At 30.3% G+C, this 19894-nt stretch overlaps 1 protein-coding gene across 9 annotated transcripts in view; it reads left to right on the top strand.

Moving 5' to 3' along the window:
- Nucleotides 1-19894, top strand: part of LOC139526743 (6-phosphofructo-2-kinase/fructose-2,6-bisphosphatase-like) — a 47619-nt gene that overhangs the window by 24197 nt on the left and 3528 nt on the right. For 7 of the 9 annotated variants that reach the window (XM_071321950.1, XM_071321925.1, XM_071321917.1 and 4 more), the window contains 10 exons: nt 2833-2896; nt 3777-3911; nt 4774-4957; nt 5944-6017; nt 9599-9670; nt 10062-10208; nt 11018-11122; nt 11912-11953; nt 12309-12396; nt 19308-19435. In XM_071321950.1, coding sequence (XP_071178051.1) covers nt 2833-2896; nt 3777-3911; nt 4774-4957; nt 5944-6017; nt 9599-9670; nt 10062-10208; nt 11018-11122; nt 11912-11953; nt 12309-12396; nt 19308-19435 — 1039 coding nt within the window. Of the gene's footprint in view, nt 1-2832; nt 2897-3776; nt 3912-4773; nt 4958-5943; nt 6018-9598; nt 9671-10061; nt 10209-11017; nt 11123-11911; nt 11954-12308; nt 12397-15802; nt 15900-19307; nt 19436-19894 lie in introns of all 9 variants that reach the window. The other 2 variants (XR_011665172.1, XR_011665164.1) reach the window with 1 other exon arrangement.

A 19894-nucleotide genomic window follows, 5' to 3' on the forward strand; every position in this document is an offset into this window, starting at 1 on the left:
TTCAAAATCGGATTTCGAACTGCTGGTAATCTGTGATGTAGAATTGGTCTGTGTAAAAGTTTTCCATACTTTGCCAAATTCTAATATTCAAAAAAAAAAAAAATATTGATTGTCGACCCTTTTTTGAAGCTTGAGTTTGTGAAAAAATATCAGATGAAAGGATAGCTTGCAAAATATGTTTCCGAAAGCAAAAACAATTCAATACAGAATCACGGTTCTCATTTTCACAATAAAGTAGAAGATGTGGCCGTATAAAACCAATTAATAATTTCTATATTCAAACAACAATGAGCAAAACCCTTACCTTAAAGTCAGTTATGAAAAGCCCCGAAATGACAAATGTAAAACAATTCAAACGAGAAAACTAACGGCCTGATTTATGTGCAAAATGTGTAAATTCCTATATAAAATGAATTTTCTTAATTATTTCCCTGGTAAAACAATCCTGATTTAAAAAATTTAATCAATGAAAACGTTTTCTTTTAAAAAAAAAATAATTTAGACCCCGACCAACTTTAAATTATTGAAAGTTGGCAACGGCAGCATAAGAGCACATATTTTTTTTTAAACATGATGCACATTTATAAATTTTTTTGTTAGAGATTTTTTAAATAATGATATAGTTAACATTTTCCATAAAATCGGGATTGATGTTAAGATTGTGGACTTACTTATACGTTAAAATAAATAATATGAATTATGATGTAATTATAAGTCACTGTTTAAGAAAAATTAAATAAAACCAAATTCTTGGACTTTTATATTAACGTTAGTATACAGTATAATAGTCCCAGGATTAAAGTATTGATAAAATAAGATTATGAAAAAATAGCTTGCGATATACTACTTACATCTTTCACATAATCAAAGACAAATCAAGAAGCATTTGAATATTAATTGAGGGAGCGAAATTACCAAATTACAACAAACATATATAAACGTGTAATTGGGGAAAAGAGACAGAAACAAGAAACGAAATATTTACAATTTCACTAGCAAAGATAGGGGACGTCTTCTGGCAGAGAGAGCATTGTTTAATTTTAAAAAATAGAAGAAACTGATTGTTGAAGGCCGTACAGTTTTGTTAATTTCTGTGTCATTTTGATCTCTTGTGGAGAATTGTCTCATTGACAATCATACCACATCGTCTTTTTATATATTTAAATCATTTTACAAGACATCAAATTGTCATTTTGTGCTATTGTTGCAGACAATTCTTCGCAAATTAAAAATTGTTCATGTATCAGTATCTAAAATTTTGTTTTAATTCAATGGAATTTTGCATTTGCACCGGCTTGAAAAAATAAAACCATATAAAGAAGCAACTTCGAACATCTCTTTACTTTAAGCGGCATTTTCACATGAGTAGAATATAAGGTCAACGTTTGAAACTTTCCGTGGAACAACGTCAAAATCATCGTTTTATTAGGAACGTCGTGTAACGCTAAGTGGCACCAATACCGTGCGTAACGTCAATATATCTTATTTACTCAGTAAATAGATACATTTGTATTAAAACTGTTTTATTGAAATTTGGGATTTTGACATATTTTTAACGAGGTGTAGGGTACTACCTTTGGTAGAACCCTACAGGTAGATAAATATAAGACGTTTTTAATCTAAAGACAGAGAAAGTGAAGTGGGTCGAATTTGGCGCTCAAAATTGTTAGAGTTACATCATAGACAGTGTGACGTCAACATGGGTCATTTGCATAGCTAGGTCAGTAGTCCCATTCATTGACAATGTGGCAGAATAGTGATGCATTTACTAGAATGAATGCAAATAATTGACATAATACAATAAAATCCTTAGTGGATTAAGTATCTTATTTTACAGACATCATTGATAATCTACAGAATTCGATATTTCATAAGAAACAAACATGGATCTAAGGAAAACGCGCGTAAATTTTCCTGATGTAATGGGTAGCAACGTCCATGGATATTGGTTAGCAACACCCAGGGGCTATGGGTTTTGTAATGACGTGCGTTAACCAATCAAAGTCCTAGAAATATACTAAGCCAGGGATAAACCTCTGTTTGTCTATACGTCCATCCGTTTGTCTGTCAGTCATCAACATGTCGGACAATAACTCAAAAATGCTTTAACCAAACTTAAAAATTTTTGTGTAATGTTTATGTATATATTAACTCCCTTTCATTTTTTTATGAATTAGATTTTAAGTTTCAGAGGTATGAGGAGTTTTTCATTAAAAAAAAGGGGATTTTTCAGTTTTTCAGGAAATGCTTTGAGCTTCTATCATGAAACTTTTGTGACTGGTTTATATCTTTTAAGATAACCTTCCTTTAGTTCTTCCTGAATAACATTGAGAAGTTATTGAACTTTATTCTTTGATAAAGTGACAGCCGTATCATCACTCATGGCGCAGCTATTTGTTATAGGCTGGTATGCAGATTTTGTCAAAACTGTGAAATGAAATGTCCACAAAAATACAATTTTCACTCATCAAAGAAAATTTGTTATTCAATTGTATGTGAAATTTGTGTAACTTTTAAATAGCTATCAATGTATTTATTTAAGTTGCAGTATAAAAAAATTATAAGGTCAATGTAAAAGTAATATAAAATATTTTATACTCGGCACAAAACTGGAGAAGGGCATGGTAACATCTCGCCCTTACCCAGTTTCTCAGGTTCATACAAAAAAGTATATATTTTTCTGTCCTTGACTTTATATTGTATATTTACTCTAGCATAATGGACTCCTGGTAATTTAGAGCACAACATAAGATAAAGACACATACTCGTATAAACCGAAACTCATACAGGCAATGATTAACCAAGCTGATCCATTTTGATTTCTCTTTACAGAAAATGTGCAATACTGGCGGTAGAAGATGCCTGTAAATATCTTGACAGTGGTGGTGAAGTTGCTGTAAGTATGTCTATTTACACATAGTCACACTATGTACACAAAAAGTACACACACACACACATACAAAAAATGTCTATGTACACAAATGTTTACACATATATAAGAAAATATCTAGGTACACAATTGTGCACAAACATATACAAAAATGTCTTAAGTACACAATTGTACACATATATATACAAAAATATCTATGTACACAATTGTATACACTCATGTAAACAATAATGTCTACAAACACAAATGTACACACACATAAGAACATAAATGACTATGTACACAATTGTACACACATATACAAAAATATCTAAGCACACAAATTTACACACACATATATACAAGGGGTACAATCAAAATCACGTGATGGATATACACACACCGGAAGTAACAGTCGAGCAGACCGCTTGAAAGGTAAGTAGTCGTATTTACTTGTTTATATCAATAAAATTTAATAAATAAGGTAGTACACCGAATGTAGGATACTATCTAGTTTTGAAATACACAATTATCCTTGCTGGAAAGCGTGCAGTTAATGCGAACACTTCGACACAGTTCCAAAATTTCACCGTCGAAGTGTTTGCAATAACTGCACGCTTTCTAGCAAAAACAAATGTGTATTTTAAAACTACATACTATCCGACATTCGGTGTGCCAACTTATTAATCAAAATTTAATTGATATAAACAAGAAAATGCAACTACTAACCTTTCAAGCGGCGAGTTCGACTGTAACTTCCGGTGTGTGTATATCCATCACGTGATTTTGATTGTACCCCTTGATATATCTATATACAAAAATGGACAATGTCAGGCTAGTTATTGTATAAATGTACTATAGTTTGCCTTAAATTTGATCAACACAATATGAATTCTTTTGTTTTTAGGTTTTGGATGCTACAAACACTACAAGAGCAAGGAGACGTTTACTGGTAGACCTTATAAAAGAAAAACACAAGTTTAAGATTTTCTTTGTAGAGTCTATATGTAATGATCCCACTATTATAGAAGCTAATATTGTTGTAAGTAGTAAAGGCTAATGATCAGTTTGATCTTTGAGTTGACATATATAGAGGTAAAAAGTAAAATAACAAAAATACCTAACTCTGAGGAAATTCAAAACAGAAGGTCTGTAATCAAATGGCAAAATAAAAATCTCAAATACATCAAGCAAAAAGATAACAATTGTCGTATTGCAAATTTGGTTCAGGCATTTTCCCATACAGAAAATTAAACCTGATGAATAATAAAAATTTGAAAAATAAGTTTTATAGATTTGATTAGCATTGTCTATTTAAAAAGCTCCAAAATTCTTAGTCTCAAGATGATAATAAATGATAATTCAATGGAAGCAAGCAACACCAATAGAAATATCCATATTTTCCTCCAGCATCATCAAAACTTATTAAATTTTGAGTAAAAAGGTTAAATTTCATCACATATTGTTACTTATGATGAAATATAGAAAATATCAAAAACACATTTAGTTTTAAAAAAAAGTCTCTGCAAGACCTGTTTGAAGATCGCGAAACTGAATTTAAAAACAAATTGACCACTGGCCTATGGTCTTCAAAATAAGATTAAAACAAATAATACAACATTCAAAGACTACTAAAACAAAATAAAAACTTTGTTGTTTGATTGATCACATTCAAGCAATAAACTAATAGGCTTGTATTTTAAATCACATCAATTCCTTATGATTTTCTTATTTCCGCATTCACATTGCCGTGTTGAAAACACTTCAATTGCAATTTTGACTATCACATTTTGCACAGATAATTGAGATTAAAAAAAAAAATACCCTGTGTCAACAAAAACAATAACAAAACCAAATACTAATAATTTAGAGAACTAATTTCCATCTTGCTTTTTTTTAAACAGGAAGTAAAAGTATGTAGTCCAGATTATGAAGGAATGGATAAAACTTCTGCTGTTCAAGATTTTATACAGCGTATAGAACATTATCGTGAACACTATGAGGAACTTGAACATGAGAGAGACAATGATTTGTCGTACATACAGATATTTAATCAAGGGGAGAGATTTATGGTACACAAATTAGCAGGTAATATAATCTATCTCCTCTTCTACAGGACACTTAGTTTCTATCAATTATATAGCAACTATTTACAGAGAGTAGCTTTAATCAACTTGACCCTTTTTCAAACAAAAAAATGGAAAATTATGAAAAGCTTTTATATATGGTTTACCGTTTAAATTCTAACATAGCAGCATTGGAGTATATAAAATGTTGCTGGTCCTCTTCAGTCTCTTATTATTAATTATCACTGCTATACGCTGAAATCACCACAAATTAAAGAAATGATATTTATTAACATGCATGTTTTTTGAATGCAAACATTCATAATAAATTATTGGATGTTTAGAGCTGTTTTGTTAAAAGAGATGGGTGTGGAATTCCAAAATCACCCAACAGCTTACAACTGTCATAATCTTGAGTAAATGTGCATACACAACATGGACATATATCCATTCAAACACACGACTCAAGTAAAAAAAACTTCCCACATGTAGTTGATGAAATAGCCTTCCTTAAAGACTTAAGAATGAAACAAAAAAATGATTGAGGGGAGATAACTCAGATCATTTAATCACTAAATTTAGCATCACTCAGTATATATCAAATCTCTTACCCTTATCATGACCACACAATGGCTTTTGTAGGTAATAAGATTAGAACAACACATGTTTTTATTTATAACAATTTTACTCTTACACACGTGCATCTACTATCAACTAACAAAATAAGACTGGGTATAATTATTTTTGTCGATCCAATTATTTTTTGGATTAAAGGGAAAATGTCTTTTTTTTATATATGATTTCATTGCTGTGCCAACGTCTACATATAAACAAGCCTATAGAAAATAAGCACTTCTTTGGACACATTAATTTGTGGTTTATTTATTCGTACTAAATGAAACAATCACTTTTATCACTAATTTTAACATTATATGTTTAGAAATAAATATCGCTTGCATATCAAATATCATTAACTGCTGTGAAATATATTTGCTATTTCTATTTCAGGTCATTTACAAAGTAGAGTTGTTTATTATTTAATGAATATTCATGTATTACCTAGAGCCATTTATCTAACTAGGGTAAGTTGACTTTTGTAGCAGTTTAAAAACAAAAAAATTATAGTAAAAAAAATATTATGCTTTTTGTCTCAGAAATGCAGTCGAGTGTTGGCATATCCAACATGGCTGCCGTTGTCATGGAAACAGAAAGAATGTGAAAAATTGGAAAGTCTCTAAAATTGAATGGAACTTTGTGAAAATGTTCTTTGGCATGTGGCCCAAGACCACAATTAATGACCCCGCTTTTCGTTGTTCACGAATATAGTTCCCCTTAATTATAGTGTATTTTTTCTTTATTTTTTTTCTTTGACTTTTTCATTCATTTGTTAGTTTTTATGGGGTGGAAATGAAAGAAGAGAGGTGAAATAACTTTTTGTTGAAGGTATTTTAACTGATTTTAATATGGAAAGAGTGATTAGGTCAAGTGCAAAAAGGTAATATTTTCAGTTTTCGGAACATCTCTTGACTTGTCCATAGGGGTATGGATGTGTATTGGCTAAATTTGTAAGTTACATCAGAGCAATCTTTCTGAATTTTGGATATGTTTTTGGACTAGTGCTATACATTACACACACAAAAAATTTGACAAAAAGATTAGGTCCAATTTTTTTAATGAGACAAAAAGTTATAAAGAACTAATAGAGGAATTAATTGTGGTCTGTGGCCTAAGAGGTGCATTTCAGCAAATTTTGAATTTATACTTTGACAACTTCTCTGAATGATCTATTGGTATTGATTTGTCAAACTATATGAGAAGAAATGATTTCCACTTTTATTTGATAGAAATTTGTAAAAAAAAGTCACTTTTCAGCTAATATGCCCAAAAAGTAGCTTTTTCACTTTTTTCAACATTTTTGCAATATCAGCATCCTTATTTTTTCTCTGACAATTTTTTTCTGATATCTATTTGTGTTTATGGTATTTATTTCATGTGTTTTACTCATTTGTGAACTCTGAACACAAGGAAAAGTGGATAAAAGCATAAAAAGAGTATAAAAGGTGCTGTTTTAATAGTCTAGGTCTAGCGGTCCGTACGAAGCAAGTGAAATATGAAGTTCTATGCACTTTAAAATTGTATTTCTTTAAACAGATTGCACTGAATCTATATGAAAAGCACTTATTACAGGTTGTTTAAACTTGTCTGTTTCACAGAATACCTTTATTTTCTTCTGCTGGATGGCTGGTGGTTAAAATACTGGCATTTTAAGACTGAAATTCCATGCAGGTTTTAAACAGTAAATTGAAAAAACTTTGCATCAGACCATACTCTCTACATATACAATTAAAAGCAACAGTCTTGTTACATCCAGGCTTCAAATTTAATCATATCTCAGCAAGGATTTTTGCAAAAAGAAGCATATTTCCATATCCAATATCATTTATATGCAATTAAATATGGAAATATAGGGAACAGCCTAAATTGACAACTTGTTATTTTAAGCTTGACATTGCTTAATACCATGTAAAACTCATGTGTTATGCTTTTTGAAACTTATATTTACATGAAAAGAACATTTATGATATGTTAAATGTTTTGTTTTAACTTAACAACTTCAGAAAATTGTTGTAAGTGGAAAATATTGCATTTCATATAAGGCCTCTCTTCATTTGAAAACCTCTATTTTTTGGCATAGGCACATATAAAATTACTTTTTGTCAAATTTTTATAAGTCTCATACATTAAGTATGCTATCATTTACTTTGAATATATAATATCTTATACATGGAGACTTAAAAAAGTGCAATTTGGTGTTTTGGGGAAATTTTTGAAGCCAAAATTTGAAAGTTGAAATTTTTCTATTTCATCGTCTCAATTCTGCAACCAAAGTTGAGATATAAAAAATGCCACATTTTCTATAACATATATCATATGGCTTTTAAACTTTGTAAACTGACTTATAATACACTAAGCTTAAATCATGCTAAGTTTTATTGGAATTGGTCAAGTTTTTGGCCCCTAATAGGCCCAAGACCACAATTAATGACCCCGCTTTTCGTTGTTCACGAATATAGTTCCCCTTAATTATAGTGTATTTTTTCTTTATTTTTTTTCTTTGACTTTTTCATTCATTTGTTAGTTTTTATGGGGTGGAAATGAAAGAAGAGAGGTGAAATAACTTTTTGTTGAAGGTATTTTAACTGATTTTAATATGGAAAGAGTGATTAGGTCAAGTGCAAAAAGGTAATATTTTCAGTTTTCGGAACATCTCTTGACTTGTCCATAGGGGTATGGATGTGTATTGGCTAAATTTGTAAGTTACATCAGAGCAATCTTTCTGAATTTTGGATATGTTTTTGGACTAGTGCTATACATTACACACACAAAAAATTTGACAAAAAGATTAGGTCCAATTTTTTTAATGAGACAAAAAGTTATAAAGAACTAATAGAGGAATTAATTGTGGTCTGTGGCCATGTGAGAATCTGCCATCCATCTTTGGAATTTCCAAAATGGCCGCTGTTGCCATGGAAACAGTAAAAATGTTAAAATTTTCAAAATGCTTAAAACTTCCAGAAAATTAGCAGAATGATGTGTTGTTAAGTAAATATGTCATTCAATGTTAAAAAAATCAAAATGGCTGCCACTTAGTGGCAATTGGGGGACCAGGGTGACATCCGCTATTGCTTGCAATGGCAATTCTAGTTGTTTTTGTTGTTGTCAACGATTGTTACGTTTTCTGCATGTAGTTTGACAAGAACTACTTGTGATAGATCAAAGATATTTGTATGAAATTGTATAAGCATCAGTATATATAAGTTCAACAACTATTTTGAGACCCTGCCAACATAGGTCATCTTTCCAGTGACTTTGAATTAATGTACCAATTTTCAATATTAAGTTTTCTTAAGTCAGTTTAATAGGAACTAGTTGTGATAGGTCAAAGATACTTTCTTCAAAGTTGCATTACTATGTGTACATATCAGTTTGACAACTATTTGCTTGGCCTTGCCCCCATATGTCATAGTCCAGTGACTTTCAATTAATTTTCAAGGTTAATTTTTGCTTTAGTTAGTTTGATAGGAATTACTAACAATAGAGAATTATATTTTCAATAAAGTTACATTACTGTCTCATTTTGTTGACAATTTCTAGGCTATGCCCACTAGTTCATTGTCCAGCTGAATTAATTCTGTCTATCATATTGTCCCTTTTGCTGACAGGTGACACATCTCTGTGTCCAATGTTTGTTTGTTTTGTACTTATTTTGTTGAAGTGTAAGGTTAAGATCTCTTTTCTGAAAAATATTGATGAAAGAGGTCAGGTTTATTGTTTATGATTTATGTGACTGAAAATGTGTGAAAATCAGGAAAAAGATAGTTTTCTGTTAAACCAGAATGATCAAAATTTCAACAGCTTACAATATGTGGACCAAATCTTGGTTTAGCATCCATGTTTATTTCTCATGTTGCAAATGATCCAAATTTCAGCATTTCTCACACTGATCAGTTGTTGCTTAGAAAATTCTATTTGCAATTATTTCATGCATTATCAGTAGAACTTCAAAGTTTATTTGAGTTCCACAACTATTTTGTATTAAATCTTACAATGGATAGTCTTTGTATTGTATATATTGCTTTTAATGGAAAATTATGTTTTACAGCATGGTGAAAGTGAAATGAATTTGTTAGGAAGAATTGGAGGGGATAGTGGTTTGTCAGAGAGAGGTCATGAGGTTTGTATCTATAATTCATTTAGCCTCTGTTGGATAGTCTCGTAGGTAATCCTACCACATCTTATTTTTTTTAAAATCTCCCATCAACACAAATTCTACAAAAAATAATAATATTAAGATAGTAGACAGCCACGTAAGTGATTCTTGACTAAGGATAATCATGATATATCTTACTGTTAAATGATGAGCTAATGCTCTGTGTTGAAGGCTGTAATTAAACCTTTCATGGATTACTTTTACAAATTGAGACTTAGATGTAAAGTTGTCTCATTGGCACTCATACAACATTCTCTATAATTTATAGTATTGAAAGTATTGGATGTCATGGATAAAATAAGTTTTAGTCTTCTTAATATGGTAGATTATGATGAAATTTCTTTAAATTTTACAGTATGCACAGAAGTTGGGTAAATATGTACAAGACGAAAACATTCCAAATCTACGTGTGTGGACCAGTGAACTTGTAAGAACTAAACAGACAGCAGAATTTATAGATGCACCTAAAGAAAATTGGAAAGCTCTTAATGAAATTGATGCTGTAAGTCAAAACAAAAATCCCAATCACTGAATTAACAACATACATATAATTTTGTCCTTTCTGCGTAAACATGTATTTACTAAACTAAGTATGCCTTGAGTAATTTACTACAGACTTATTAAAATTTGTGGTGTGAGTGTCTGTATTCTTTAAGATGATGATTTTGTATAGGACATACTACATGTATAATGAAAAAAAGCCATTTTACACAAGCTACACATCAGTTCAGGTATGCCTTGAGTGAATCACTTCAAACTTCACAAAATTGTTTGGAATGGTAGGCTGAGGGTCTGTTTATATTCATAAGAATTTTATCTGGTTGTTGTTCGTTTGACAAAAAGTAGGTTAATTTTACTGTCTTGCAGCAATTCAAGAATACCTTGAAACATTTACTTCAAACTTTACTTTTTATGCCCAACCTAGGATAGTAGAGGAGCATTACCTTTTCTGGTCTGTGCGTCCGTTCGTTCGTCGTCTGTTCGTTTGTTCGTCTGTCTGTCCCGCTTCAGGTTAAAGTTTTTGGTCAAGGTAGATTTTGATGAAGTTGAATGCCAACTTGAAACTCAGTACACATGTACCCTATGATATGATCTTTCTAATTTTAATGCCAAATTAGAGTTGTGATGAAAATGATAGTGCGAGTGGGGCATCCGTGTACTGTGGACACATTCTTGTTTATAAATAATTTTAATAAGCTGAGGGTCTGTTTTTGAAGATTTTCTTGATATAAGTTTAGTGAAGCTGTATTGGAATTTTACAAACAGCTCTTTTCATTAAGCATCTATTTATCTTTGTTGTGTTTTCATTAGGGTATATGTGAGAAAATGACTTATGAAGAAATCCAGGAGAAATATCCACATGAATTTGCATCACGAGACCAAGATAAATTCCATTATAGATATCCTAGTGGCGAGGTAAGATTTCATTATAAACAGAAATTATTATTTGATAAAAACATTTACTATGAATATATAACAGTTCGTCAGCTGAATGTAAGAATGCATCACAAAAGCTGTGAAGGCTCAACAACAATTTTTCATTCTGTCATCCTCATTGTGATGAGGTGTCCTTGATTTTATCATCATTTAGATTGAGTCTAATGTTAAAGTTTAATTGCTCTCAGCAAAGTTGGAAAAAAAATCTGTAATTCACAGATAAATATGCATTTTACTTTTTCACTTACAGCAGCACTCACAGATGTGACAAAGGTTTCTTTGTGACCAATTTAAATTTATATAAATTAACATTACTGAGGTTAACATACTATAGTCAATAATATGTTTGAACCTCTACATCTTTTTGATGAATTTGTGTGGAATTCAACAAGACTTTAAAAGATCTGCTGTCTACACAAGTACTAAGTTGATAACTGACAAGTAAACATTGATTCCTGATGCTGAACAGGCATTATAACATATAACAGGGTTGTTTACTTAATTCTTCATTATAACCACTAGAGGACATTAAATTATGTGTATACATTAGTGAACTCTGAATGTCATTGAAACGCATGTAAATATTTTTAACCTATAGAAGTTACATGCCTCTAGTCAAAGGACATATGTGAGCATGAATATAGCCTCTACATGGACAAAAATATTAACATCTTATATCTATAACCACCAGAAGATATGAAATACATAAAATTTTGTTTGTTCTATAATCAATTAAGCTTTGATTTATTAGTAACATTTCTTTTTCAGTCATATCAAGATTTAGTTGCCAGACTAGAACCTGTTATTATGGTAATGTAACTTTGTTAGCAGTCGTGTAGATAAACACTTAATATATGAAAATAAGATGTGATAAGATTGCCAATGAGACAACTCTCCACATGACCAAATGGCATAGAAATTAAGATGAAAAAAAACCAAACTAATTGTTAATTCTTCCATTTTATACTAGATTAGACTAGTGTGAGCTGTTGACATAATGAAAAATATAAATATCTAATTTTCACATTTGCATCATCAGATATAATTTTACATAGGTTACCATTTTACTAAACTAGATTTTTTTAAATTACATCCTAGTACAAATATAGAATTACAAAGATAACGCCAATACCTTTATTTAAATCCATGATGTTGATCTTTATAGGAATTAGAAAGACAAGAAAATGTGATGGTTGTATGTCACCAAGCTGTTATGAGATGTTTGTTAGCTTATTTTCAAGATAAATCGGCAGGTATGGTCAAATATTTGATTGTTATATAAATGAAAATAGACATGTTATTTATATTGCATACATGAGTTGACTAACATGATTATGAAAATAAAGAGAACAGATTCAACAAGCAAAATTAGAACAAACAGACGAAAAAAGATGAATCACAACAATATTATTATACTTTGGAAATGTTTAAATGTTAGAATCGTCAAACATTTTATATTGTTAGAAAGAAATTATATACTTGAAAAAATAACAAATGAACTAGGATCAACAAGGAAAATTGTCCCCTCTTGTTAGTGCTCTCTGGCTTTTTCTAAAACTTATATCATAGATTTATATCAGTTTTGACTCCTGACAGCTTTTGTATGACCTTTTGGCTGTGGGACATCAGAGCACTGCATATAGAAAACATGGAAATTGCCAACCCAGACTTGGGGTGGCAAGTTTCTACCTCGATATCTTCAATACAATAATTCTTATAAAAGCTAAAGCATCAATTACTGCAGATGTTGTTATGTGTTTATCAGAAAATTGTTCTTCTTGTCATAATATTAAAAGCTAAGATCGGCGAAAATATCATGCTATATGTTATATAGAATATTCATGAAGAGAATGGGGAAGATTAAATGGTATAATTTCATTTATTTGTTTATATTGTTCTACATCATTAGGTAGGAACAAATCACAAGATTGTTTTATTCATGATAATAACATATGTGGAAATACCATTTCTTATTTTAGTCTTCATTGTTCATATCATCTATGGAAATGCTGCTGCATTTATTGGTTTTAATTGGTTTGGGCTGTGGCAATGCCATTTCTTACTGTAAACCAACTTATTTTCACAAGCTTTTTATTTTCGTGACTATTGCAAAGAAAAATAACAGAAATATAAATAGTTGTGAATATGTAAGATCTTTCCTTATTTAACTACATCATGTAAATTAGAAAATGGCTAAATTGAATGACCGTGAATTGGACTAGAAAGGGTAAAACACGAAAATAAGTTGGTATATTGTATATTGTACTTGATTGGCATTTGCTTTAAAAATACCATTACATATATCATTCCGGAATGGTATTAGCTTTGAACATATTTTGCACTTCTGGTTCCAGATTGATAATATTGTTGAAATACCTTTAAATTCAATTTTTGCTTGTGAACGAAATGTGTATGAACGTAAGGTAATTTGTTATAAATTTATTATAGCAGTTGTATGTGCCACCACTTTGCAGCCATGTTCAGTAACCAGCTTTGAATGATACAAAAATGAAACATTCTAATATATATATATTGATATATTCTGCTCACTTATCGGTTTAAAATGAACCTCTGCTGATATCTTGGAGAGATCATATAGATTTGTATTGCCTATACCTTCAGCAAATGTTTTACTAATGATCCTCAACCGTTTTGAAAGTAAACAATTGAGAAACAAAGATTTATTTGGTCTCTTTTTGAATTATTGGGTTTGAATTAACATTTGGCATGCAGAGATAAATATGAAAGGCTTGCACATTCATTATTAATAAGATGTAAATGTTGGGGGGAAAACAAAAATATTAGGAAAAACAAAAATATACATGTAATGTTTTTTTTTAGTGATCAAGTATAAATATTTGTTAAATGTATCACATTCTTTATTGAGATAGAATCAAAAACAATTTTATCAAATATGACAATTAAAAAAAACCTGTTTACAATATTTCCATGAAACTATAAAATATAAGACCCCACTTTCAACACTTGGTACTTTTATTTATTAGGTGCTTTGGGGCATTTTTTAAAATTCATCAGGTAAAATTTCTTAAAAATGTCTTCCTCCTATTCCCACTTTTTAAAAATACTATTCCTTCTATTCCCATTTGCAAATAGCAATGGATGTTTTGATAAATAATTTGTTTTTATTACAATCAAAGTTAATTAGAATTTCACCTAAGATTTGCATGTATTTTTTTAAAGCATAACATATTTGATATACACTGTTTATGTATAACACCTTGTTTATTTGTAAAAAAAAAAATCATCAAAGAAATACTTAAGATTAAAAAAATAATAAATGATAAATAGATTGGGGTTAGATTTATTTTTAATTTTTTGAATTTGTAACCTAAAAATAATGCTAGATTTTTATAAAATTTATATCTTAAGTTTATATCAGCAATGTCTCAGAAAATTGCCATAATCAGTGACACTCAACAATTTCTAAAAGAGTCATACCCCTAGATACATGTAATATTAATTATATGGAAAAAATCTAGCAAGAATTGTTAGCACTCTCGTGTACAATTCTTGCTAGATTTTTATTAATTTTATATCATATACATAGGTTCATATCCACAATGTCTTGAACAAGTTTGAAAAATCATTGCTGTTAAATTATTTTAAAAAGAGTTATGTCCCTTGGAAATATGAGTTATATGGAAAATTGCGTTGTCAGCTCTCTCACAGGAACATGTTTTACCAGATTTTTTTTATCAAATTCATATCAAAGTTTATATTGGCAATGTCTGGGACACTTTCCTAAAGCAGTGTTGATCAAATATTTTCAAAATAGTATATATATCTGAAATTGAAATGGATTTGCTCTCAAGCCGTCATTTCTTGTTAGCTATTTATAAAAAAATATGAGAAATAATTAGTTTTTGCCAATGGACAGATGAATATGTGCCACGAGGAGAACATTGGAACTCTATTCATTTATTGATTTTGAACTCAATAGGTCAAAGGTGAAGATAACAGCAATTGAGAATATGCACATATTTTAGAACAGTTTGCCTTATGAATCATACATCAAACTTTAACAAACCCTTGTATTATGATGGCTCCCTGCCATAAGTTCATTTGGTCAAAGGTCAGGGTCACAATTGCATAGATATTCTTGTCCTTACCAGAAGATCTAGAGTTGGTTTTTTTTGTATCATTCTTGCTTTAGGAAGGACAGTCATTTGCTTTATAACCTTTAACTTTTACAAAAATTGTTCCTATCCAACCTAATCATTGTTCCTTCATTTTTTTTAAACGCATGACTTTTATGTTGCATTTTAAAACATATATTCATGGTGATGTTTTTTCGGGGAAAATATAATCAACAATAATCAACAGTTTTCGGTAGAAAATCTTCCAGTTTGCTTTGTTCCTTAATATTCTCATACACATTTCATTTTTTATAGAACCACTATGATTTTCACTCACTTTTCAATTATCCAATTAATTTTTAAATTGTTGTTTGTTTCATCTGTGTAAAGGTAATTCAGTAGATATAATATAATCTGTATTTTTGTCTGGTGGCAAAACACTTGTGTGATTTTAACAGTTGTTTTGTATTGCAGTGAATAATTTAACAACCAAATATTGTATAAAATTCATTGATCTTAAAGTGTGAGTTTAGTGGGAATATTTTTTTCGATAATATTCTAGATGAAATCCCTCATGTGAAGGTGCCCTTCCATACGGTGGTAAAATTGAAATTGACTGGACATGGCTGTGAGTGTCTACACATACCACTGCTGACAAGGTATCACATGACCCATTAGTTCTAAATATAGATGCTTTATTGTTCCGCACTTTTCAGGAATGCATACAGGAATAAGAAATCAGACTCAAGTCAACCTCTTCTGATGTGAACAGGGGAGGTTTTTTTTTACAAATTTGGTTGATTTTAGTCAGATTTGGAGTGTGTTTTATTATAAAAAAAACATGGGAAATTTTACATGAAAAGCATTTGATCATTATTTTTTTTAAAGCATTTTATCATTTTTTAAATAAAGTATTAATAAATTCAAATTTTCATACCTCAATATTCTTGTGCATGATTGTCTCCTGATATTGTTATAATACGAGGATTATAAGTGTGTGTCCATTTTGACAATATAAACCATTTAACGGTTCATACTAAACTATTTCATTTGCTTACGTAATACTGTTTTGTGTTGTGTTTTGGGAAAGGTTCTTTGAAAGCTTTGTAGAAATTTTACACATACTACTTCTAAGCATCCAAAAGCTAAAAATAAAGCTTTGTGTAATACAAGTGTGACCTTTTTAAGTAACCCTTAAATTAAATGATAATCTTTTAAATTAAAGATTTAACCTGAGACACTCATTTATCAATCTGTCAACAATTTTCATTCATATATGATACATTATCAAACATTTATGAAAATGTATGTACAAATGTACAAATGTCTGTAACACACAAAATATATGTAATTTCCTGTATGCCTTGCTATATCCTTCCACATTATTATAACTTCTATTATGTTTGCATTTGATCTAATTGATAAGTCCCTGACATAAGTTTGTTTTTTTGGTTTTTGCATGTAAAAGATTTTGTATAATATGATATTTTTATAGTTTTAAGTTCTTTTTTTTTGCCGATTTTTCTATTTGCTTTGTTGAAAATATGAAAAAAAGTACATTTTAAAATTTTGAACTCAACAAAAACAAATGACTAGGTAATGATAGCGTAGTAATTAATCCAGTGGCAAATATTTCATGCTCAATGGATGACCCAAAAAATTTCACAACTTTCTTCATACTAAATCCAGGATGCATGGATTTTTTCCTCAAAATTTACATAATTCAATTGCTTTTCCATTCAATACTTTGTTTTGCTTCAACCAAATGTTATGCAACATATAAACAATGCTTATTACCACAAAACACAGAGCAAGTTTGAATTTTGGTAGTGTTACTTTAACTGTTCTAGAGTTGTGCCCCTTTTCAAATCGAAAAATTGCTGAATTTTACGTTTCTTTTTACCTCAACCAAATATTATGAAACTTGGTTTGCTGTTCAAGAGTTATTGGACTTGAATTGTCAGAGTTATTGAACTTTAATTGTCAGATTGAGTAAACTTTTCACTTTGATATTCAACTTCAGTTTGCTTGAATTGATTTACCCGAAACTTACATAATCACACACCATATCATTTAAAAAATTAACAATATTGCTGCAATACACTCATATTCATGGGACTTTCCCTGTCTAATAAATAAACAGCATTGTTAGAAAGTCATGCACTGGCTCTAGTATTCTAGTGCATCAGAAGACTATAAACTTAACAGTGTGGTTGGGATTGATGAATGTAGACTTGCTTTTAATTTTGAAAATTTGTGGTTTATGAGACACATTTGACACAATACTTTTAGGGTATCCTGGTGCATGTTTTTTTTACAGATCCAACTTAATTATTTCTGATTAAATGCCTTCCAAATATGCCATTTTATTCTTGAAACAATTTCAATATACATGTACATGTATACAATACTAGCTTTTTTCTGTAATCTCCATTTTCAAAACAAGATTATGATATTATTTCACAAGACTTACACAATGTTTCCTTGTATCTCAATTGAGCATACCGTAGTTTGTATTCACCAATGAAGATCAGTACTTTGTGTGTCCCTTTGACTTATGCTTTTGTTCGGACCTTGCTTAAATTAACTCTGTTTATAATTGAAATGCCAATATTTTGGATATTACCGAGTTTTCGGGAATAGAAATATCAGAATTAGTTTTATTGGGAGGAAGCAAGACTATACTGACAAACAATGTAATTTAAAAAAAAAATGTACACTTTGCTCCATATGCTTGTTTGTCTGTCCAAGCAATCACCTTATCTGTTGGTCTAACTGTGCCAGATTATGTATCTAGAGCAAAGTGTCATGTGTCTTTAACATCAATGAAGGGCAGGCCCTATCTTGAAAATCAAGATCCCCCCCCCCCCCCCCCCAAAAAAAAAGTATTATTTGTTTTTATTTGAAGCAGACATCTTGTACCTCCAACCCTTGATCCCCCCATGCTAGTGAAATGTTTAGGAATTATAATCTGTAACTGGCTTTCAATTCATAAGTTAATAATCTTGCAATATATTCATGATATATAATTTTATACTGTATCTTTATTCTCATCAAGCTTATGGATATCATTAGTTCAGCGATAACAACTGTTTACAATATCTATACAAACAAGCAAGGGAGGTTATATAACCAGTCGGGAAGTCAAACACAAATATTGAAATACTTAATAGTTGAACAAAACAATAGTCTGCCAGTCTAGTGGTGAAATATTTTCATTATGAATATGTTAAGTCTTATATTCCATATTTTGTTTTTATAAAGTAAATGAGGGTCAATGCCCCATCCTTACCTTTTTCTTATTGTGCAAAACATTAGAATACATAATCTTAATCTAGGATGAAAAAAATCATTTACAACTAATACACCTGACAGGTATTTTTCCTCCACTACTAGAATTTATGGACATTCCTGTAAAATCTTGATGTCACAAGAGAAAATATTTAACATCACATCCGTCAGTGATTGTTGTATGATATCAATAGATCAAGGTAAATGTTGAAGATATTGAATTAGCACATGAAGCTAAAGAGAAAATTGTTTCTAGAAAAGGGTCTGCAAGTTAATTCCAATCTTCCAGAAGAATGTGATTGCGCAATAAAGAATGATATTTTTTTTTAAAGTAGTTAGTTTGCATTTATTTATGCTATGTTTCTATTTAATCTGTATGGCACTCCCCTGACAATCCTAGTATGTATACACACATGCCTATACAAAAAAAAAACCAATCTCCAAGACCCAATTTATAGTTTGTCTACCAATATAGAGAATGAAATGTTTTTCTGGATTTTCTTTAATCAAAGTTTACAAAATGATTTTCAGATAAATTTTATGTCAAAGACCAATAGTTGGTTTTTTTTCAAATACTTAAATGCGTGAACAAAGAAAGATTAAGGCCATTTGAAGTATGTCCTGTAATTCAAAATGCATATTATTGATACATTTAATCTTAAATGATACCCTACAATGATACACTACAAGGCTTTTATTTATATATTTGTAATTATGTACCAGTATGTTTTTTCTATGAGAAAGTGCTTTACCTATATGTTTTATCTTTCTTACAGAAGATCTTCCCTACTTAAAAGTTCCTCTACACACAGTGATCAAACTGACGCCAGTAGCTTATGGCTGTAGAGTAGAATATATCAGCCAAAACATAGAGGCTGTAAATACTCATCGGGATAGACCAGGGGTAAGACACTTAAATATAGAGACTGTTAACACTAACAGGGATAAACCAGGGGTAAGATACTTAAATATAAAGACTGTTAACTACACACAGTGATCAAACTGACGCCAGTAGCTTATGGCTGTAGAGTAGAATATATCAGCCAGAACATAGAGGCTGTTAACACTCACAGGGATAAACCAGGGGTAAGATTCTTAAATATAAAGACTGTTAACTACACACAGTGATCAAACTGATGCCAGTAGCTTATGGCTGTAGAGTAGAATATATCAGCCAAAACATAGAGGCTGTTAACATTCATCGGGATAAACCAAGGGTAAGATACTTATAAATAAAGATGGATATATAAGAAGATGTTGTATGAGTGCCAATGAGACAACTCTTCATCCAAGTCACAATTTGTAAAAGTAAATTACATAGGTCAAAGTATGGTCTTCAACACGGACTCTTGACTCACACCAA

Source organism: Mytilus edulis, chromosome 1, assembly GCF_963676685.1.
Source record: "Mytilus edulis chromosome 1, xbMytEdul2.2, whole genome shotgun sequence".
NCBI lineage: Eukaryota > Metazoa > Mollusca > Bivalvia > Mytilida > Mytilidae > Mytilus > Mytilus edulis.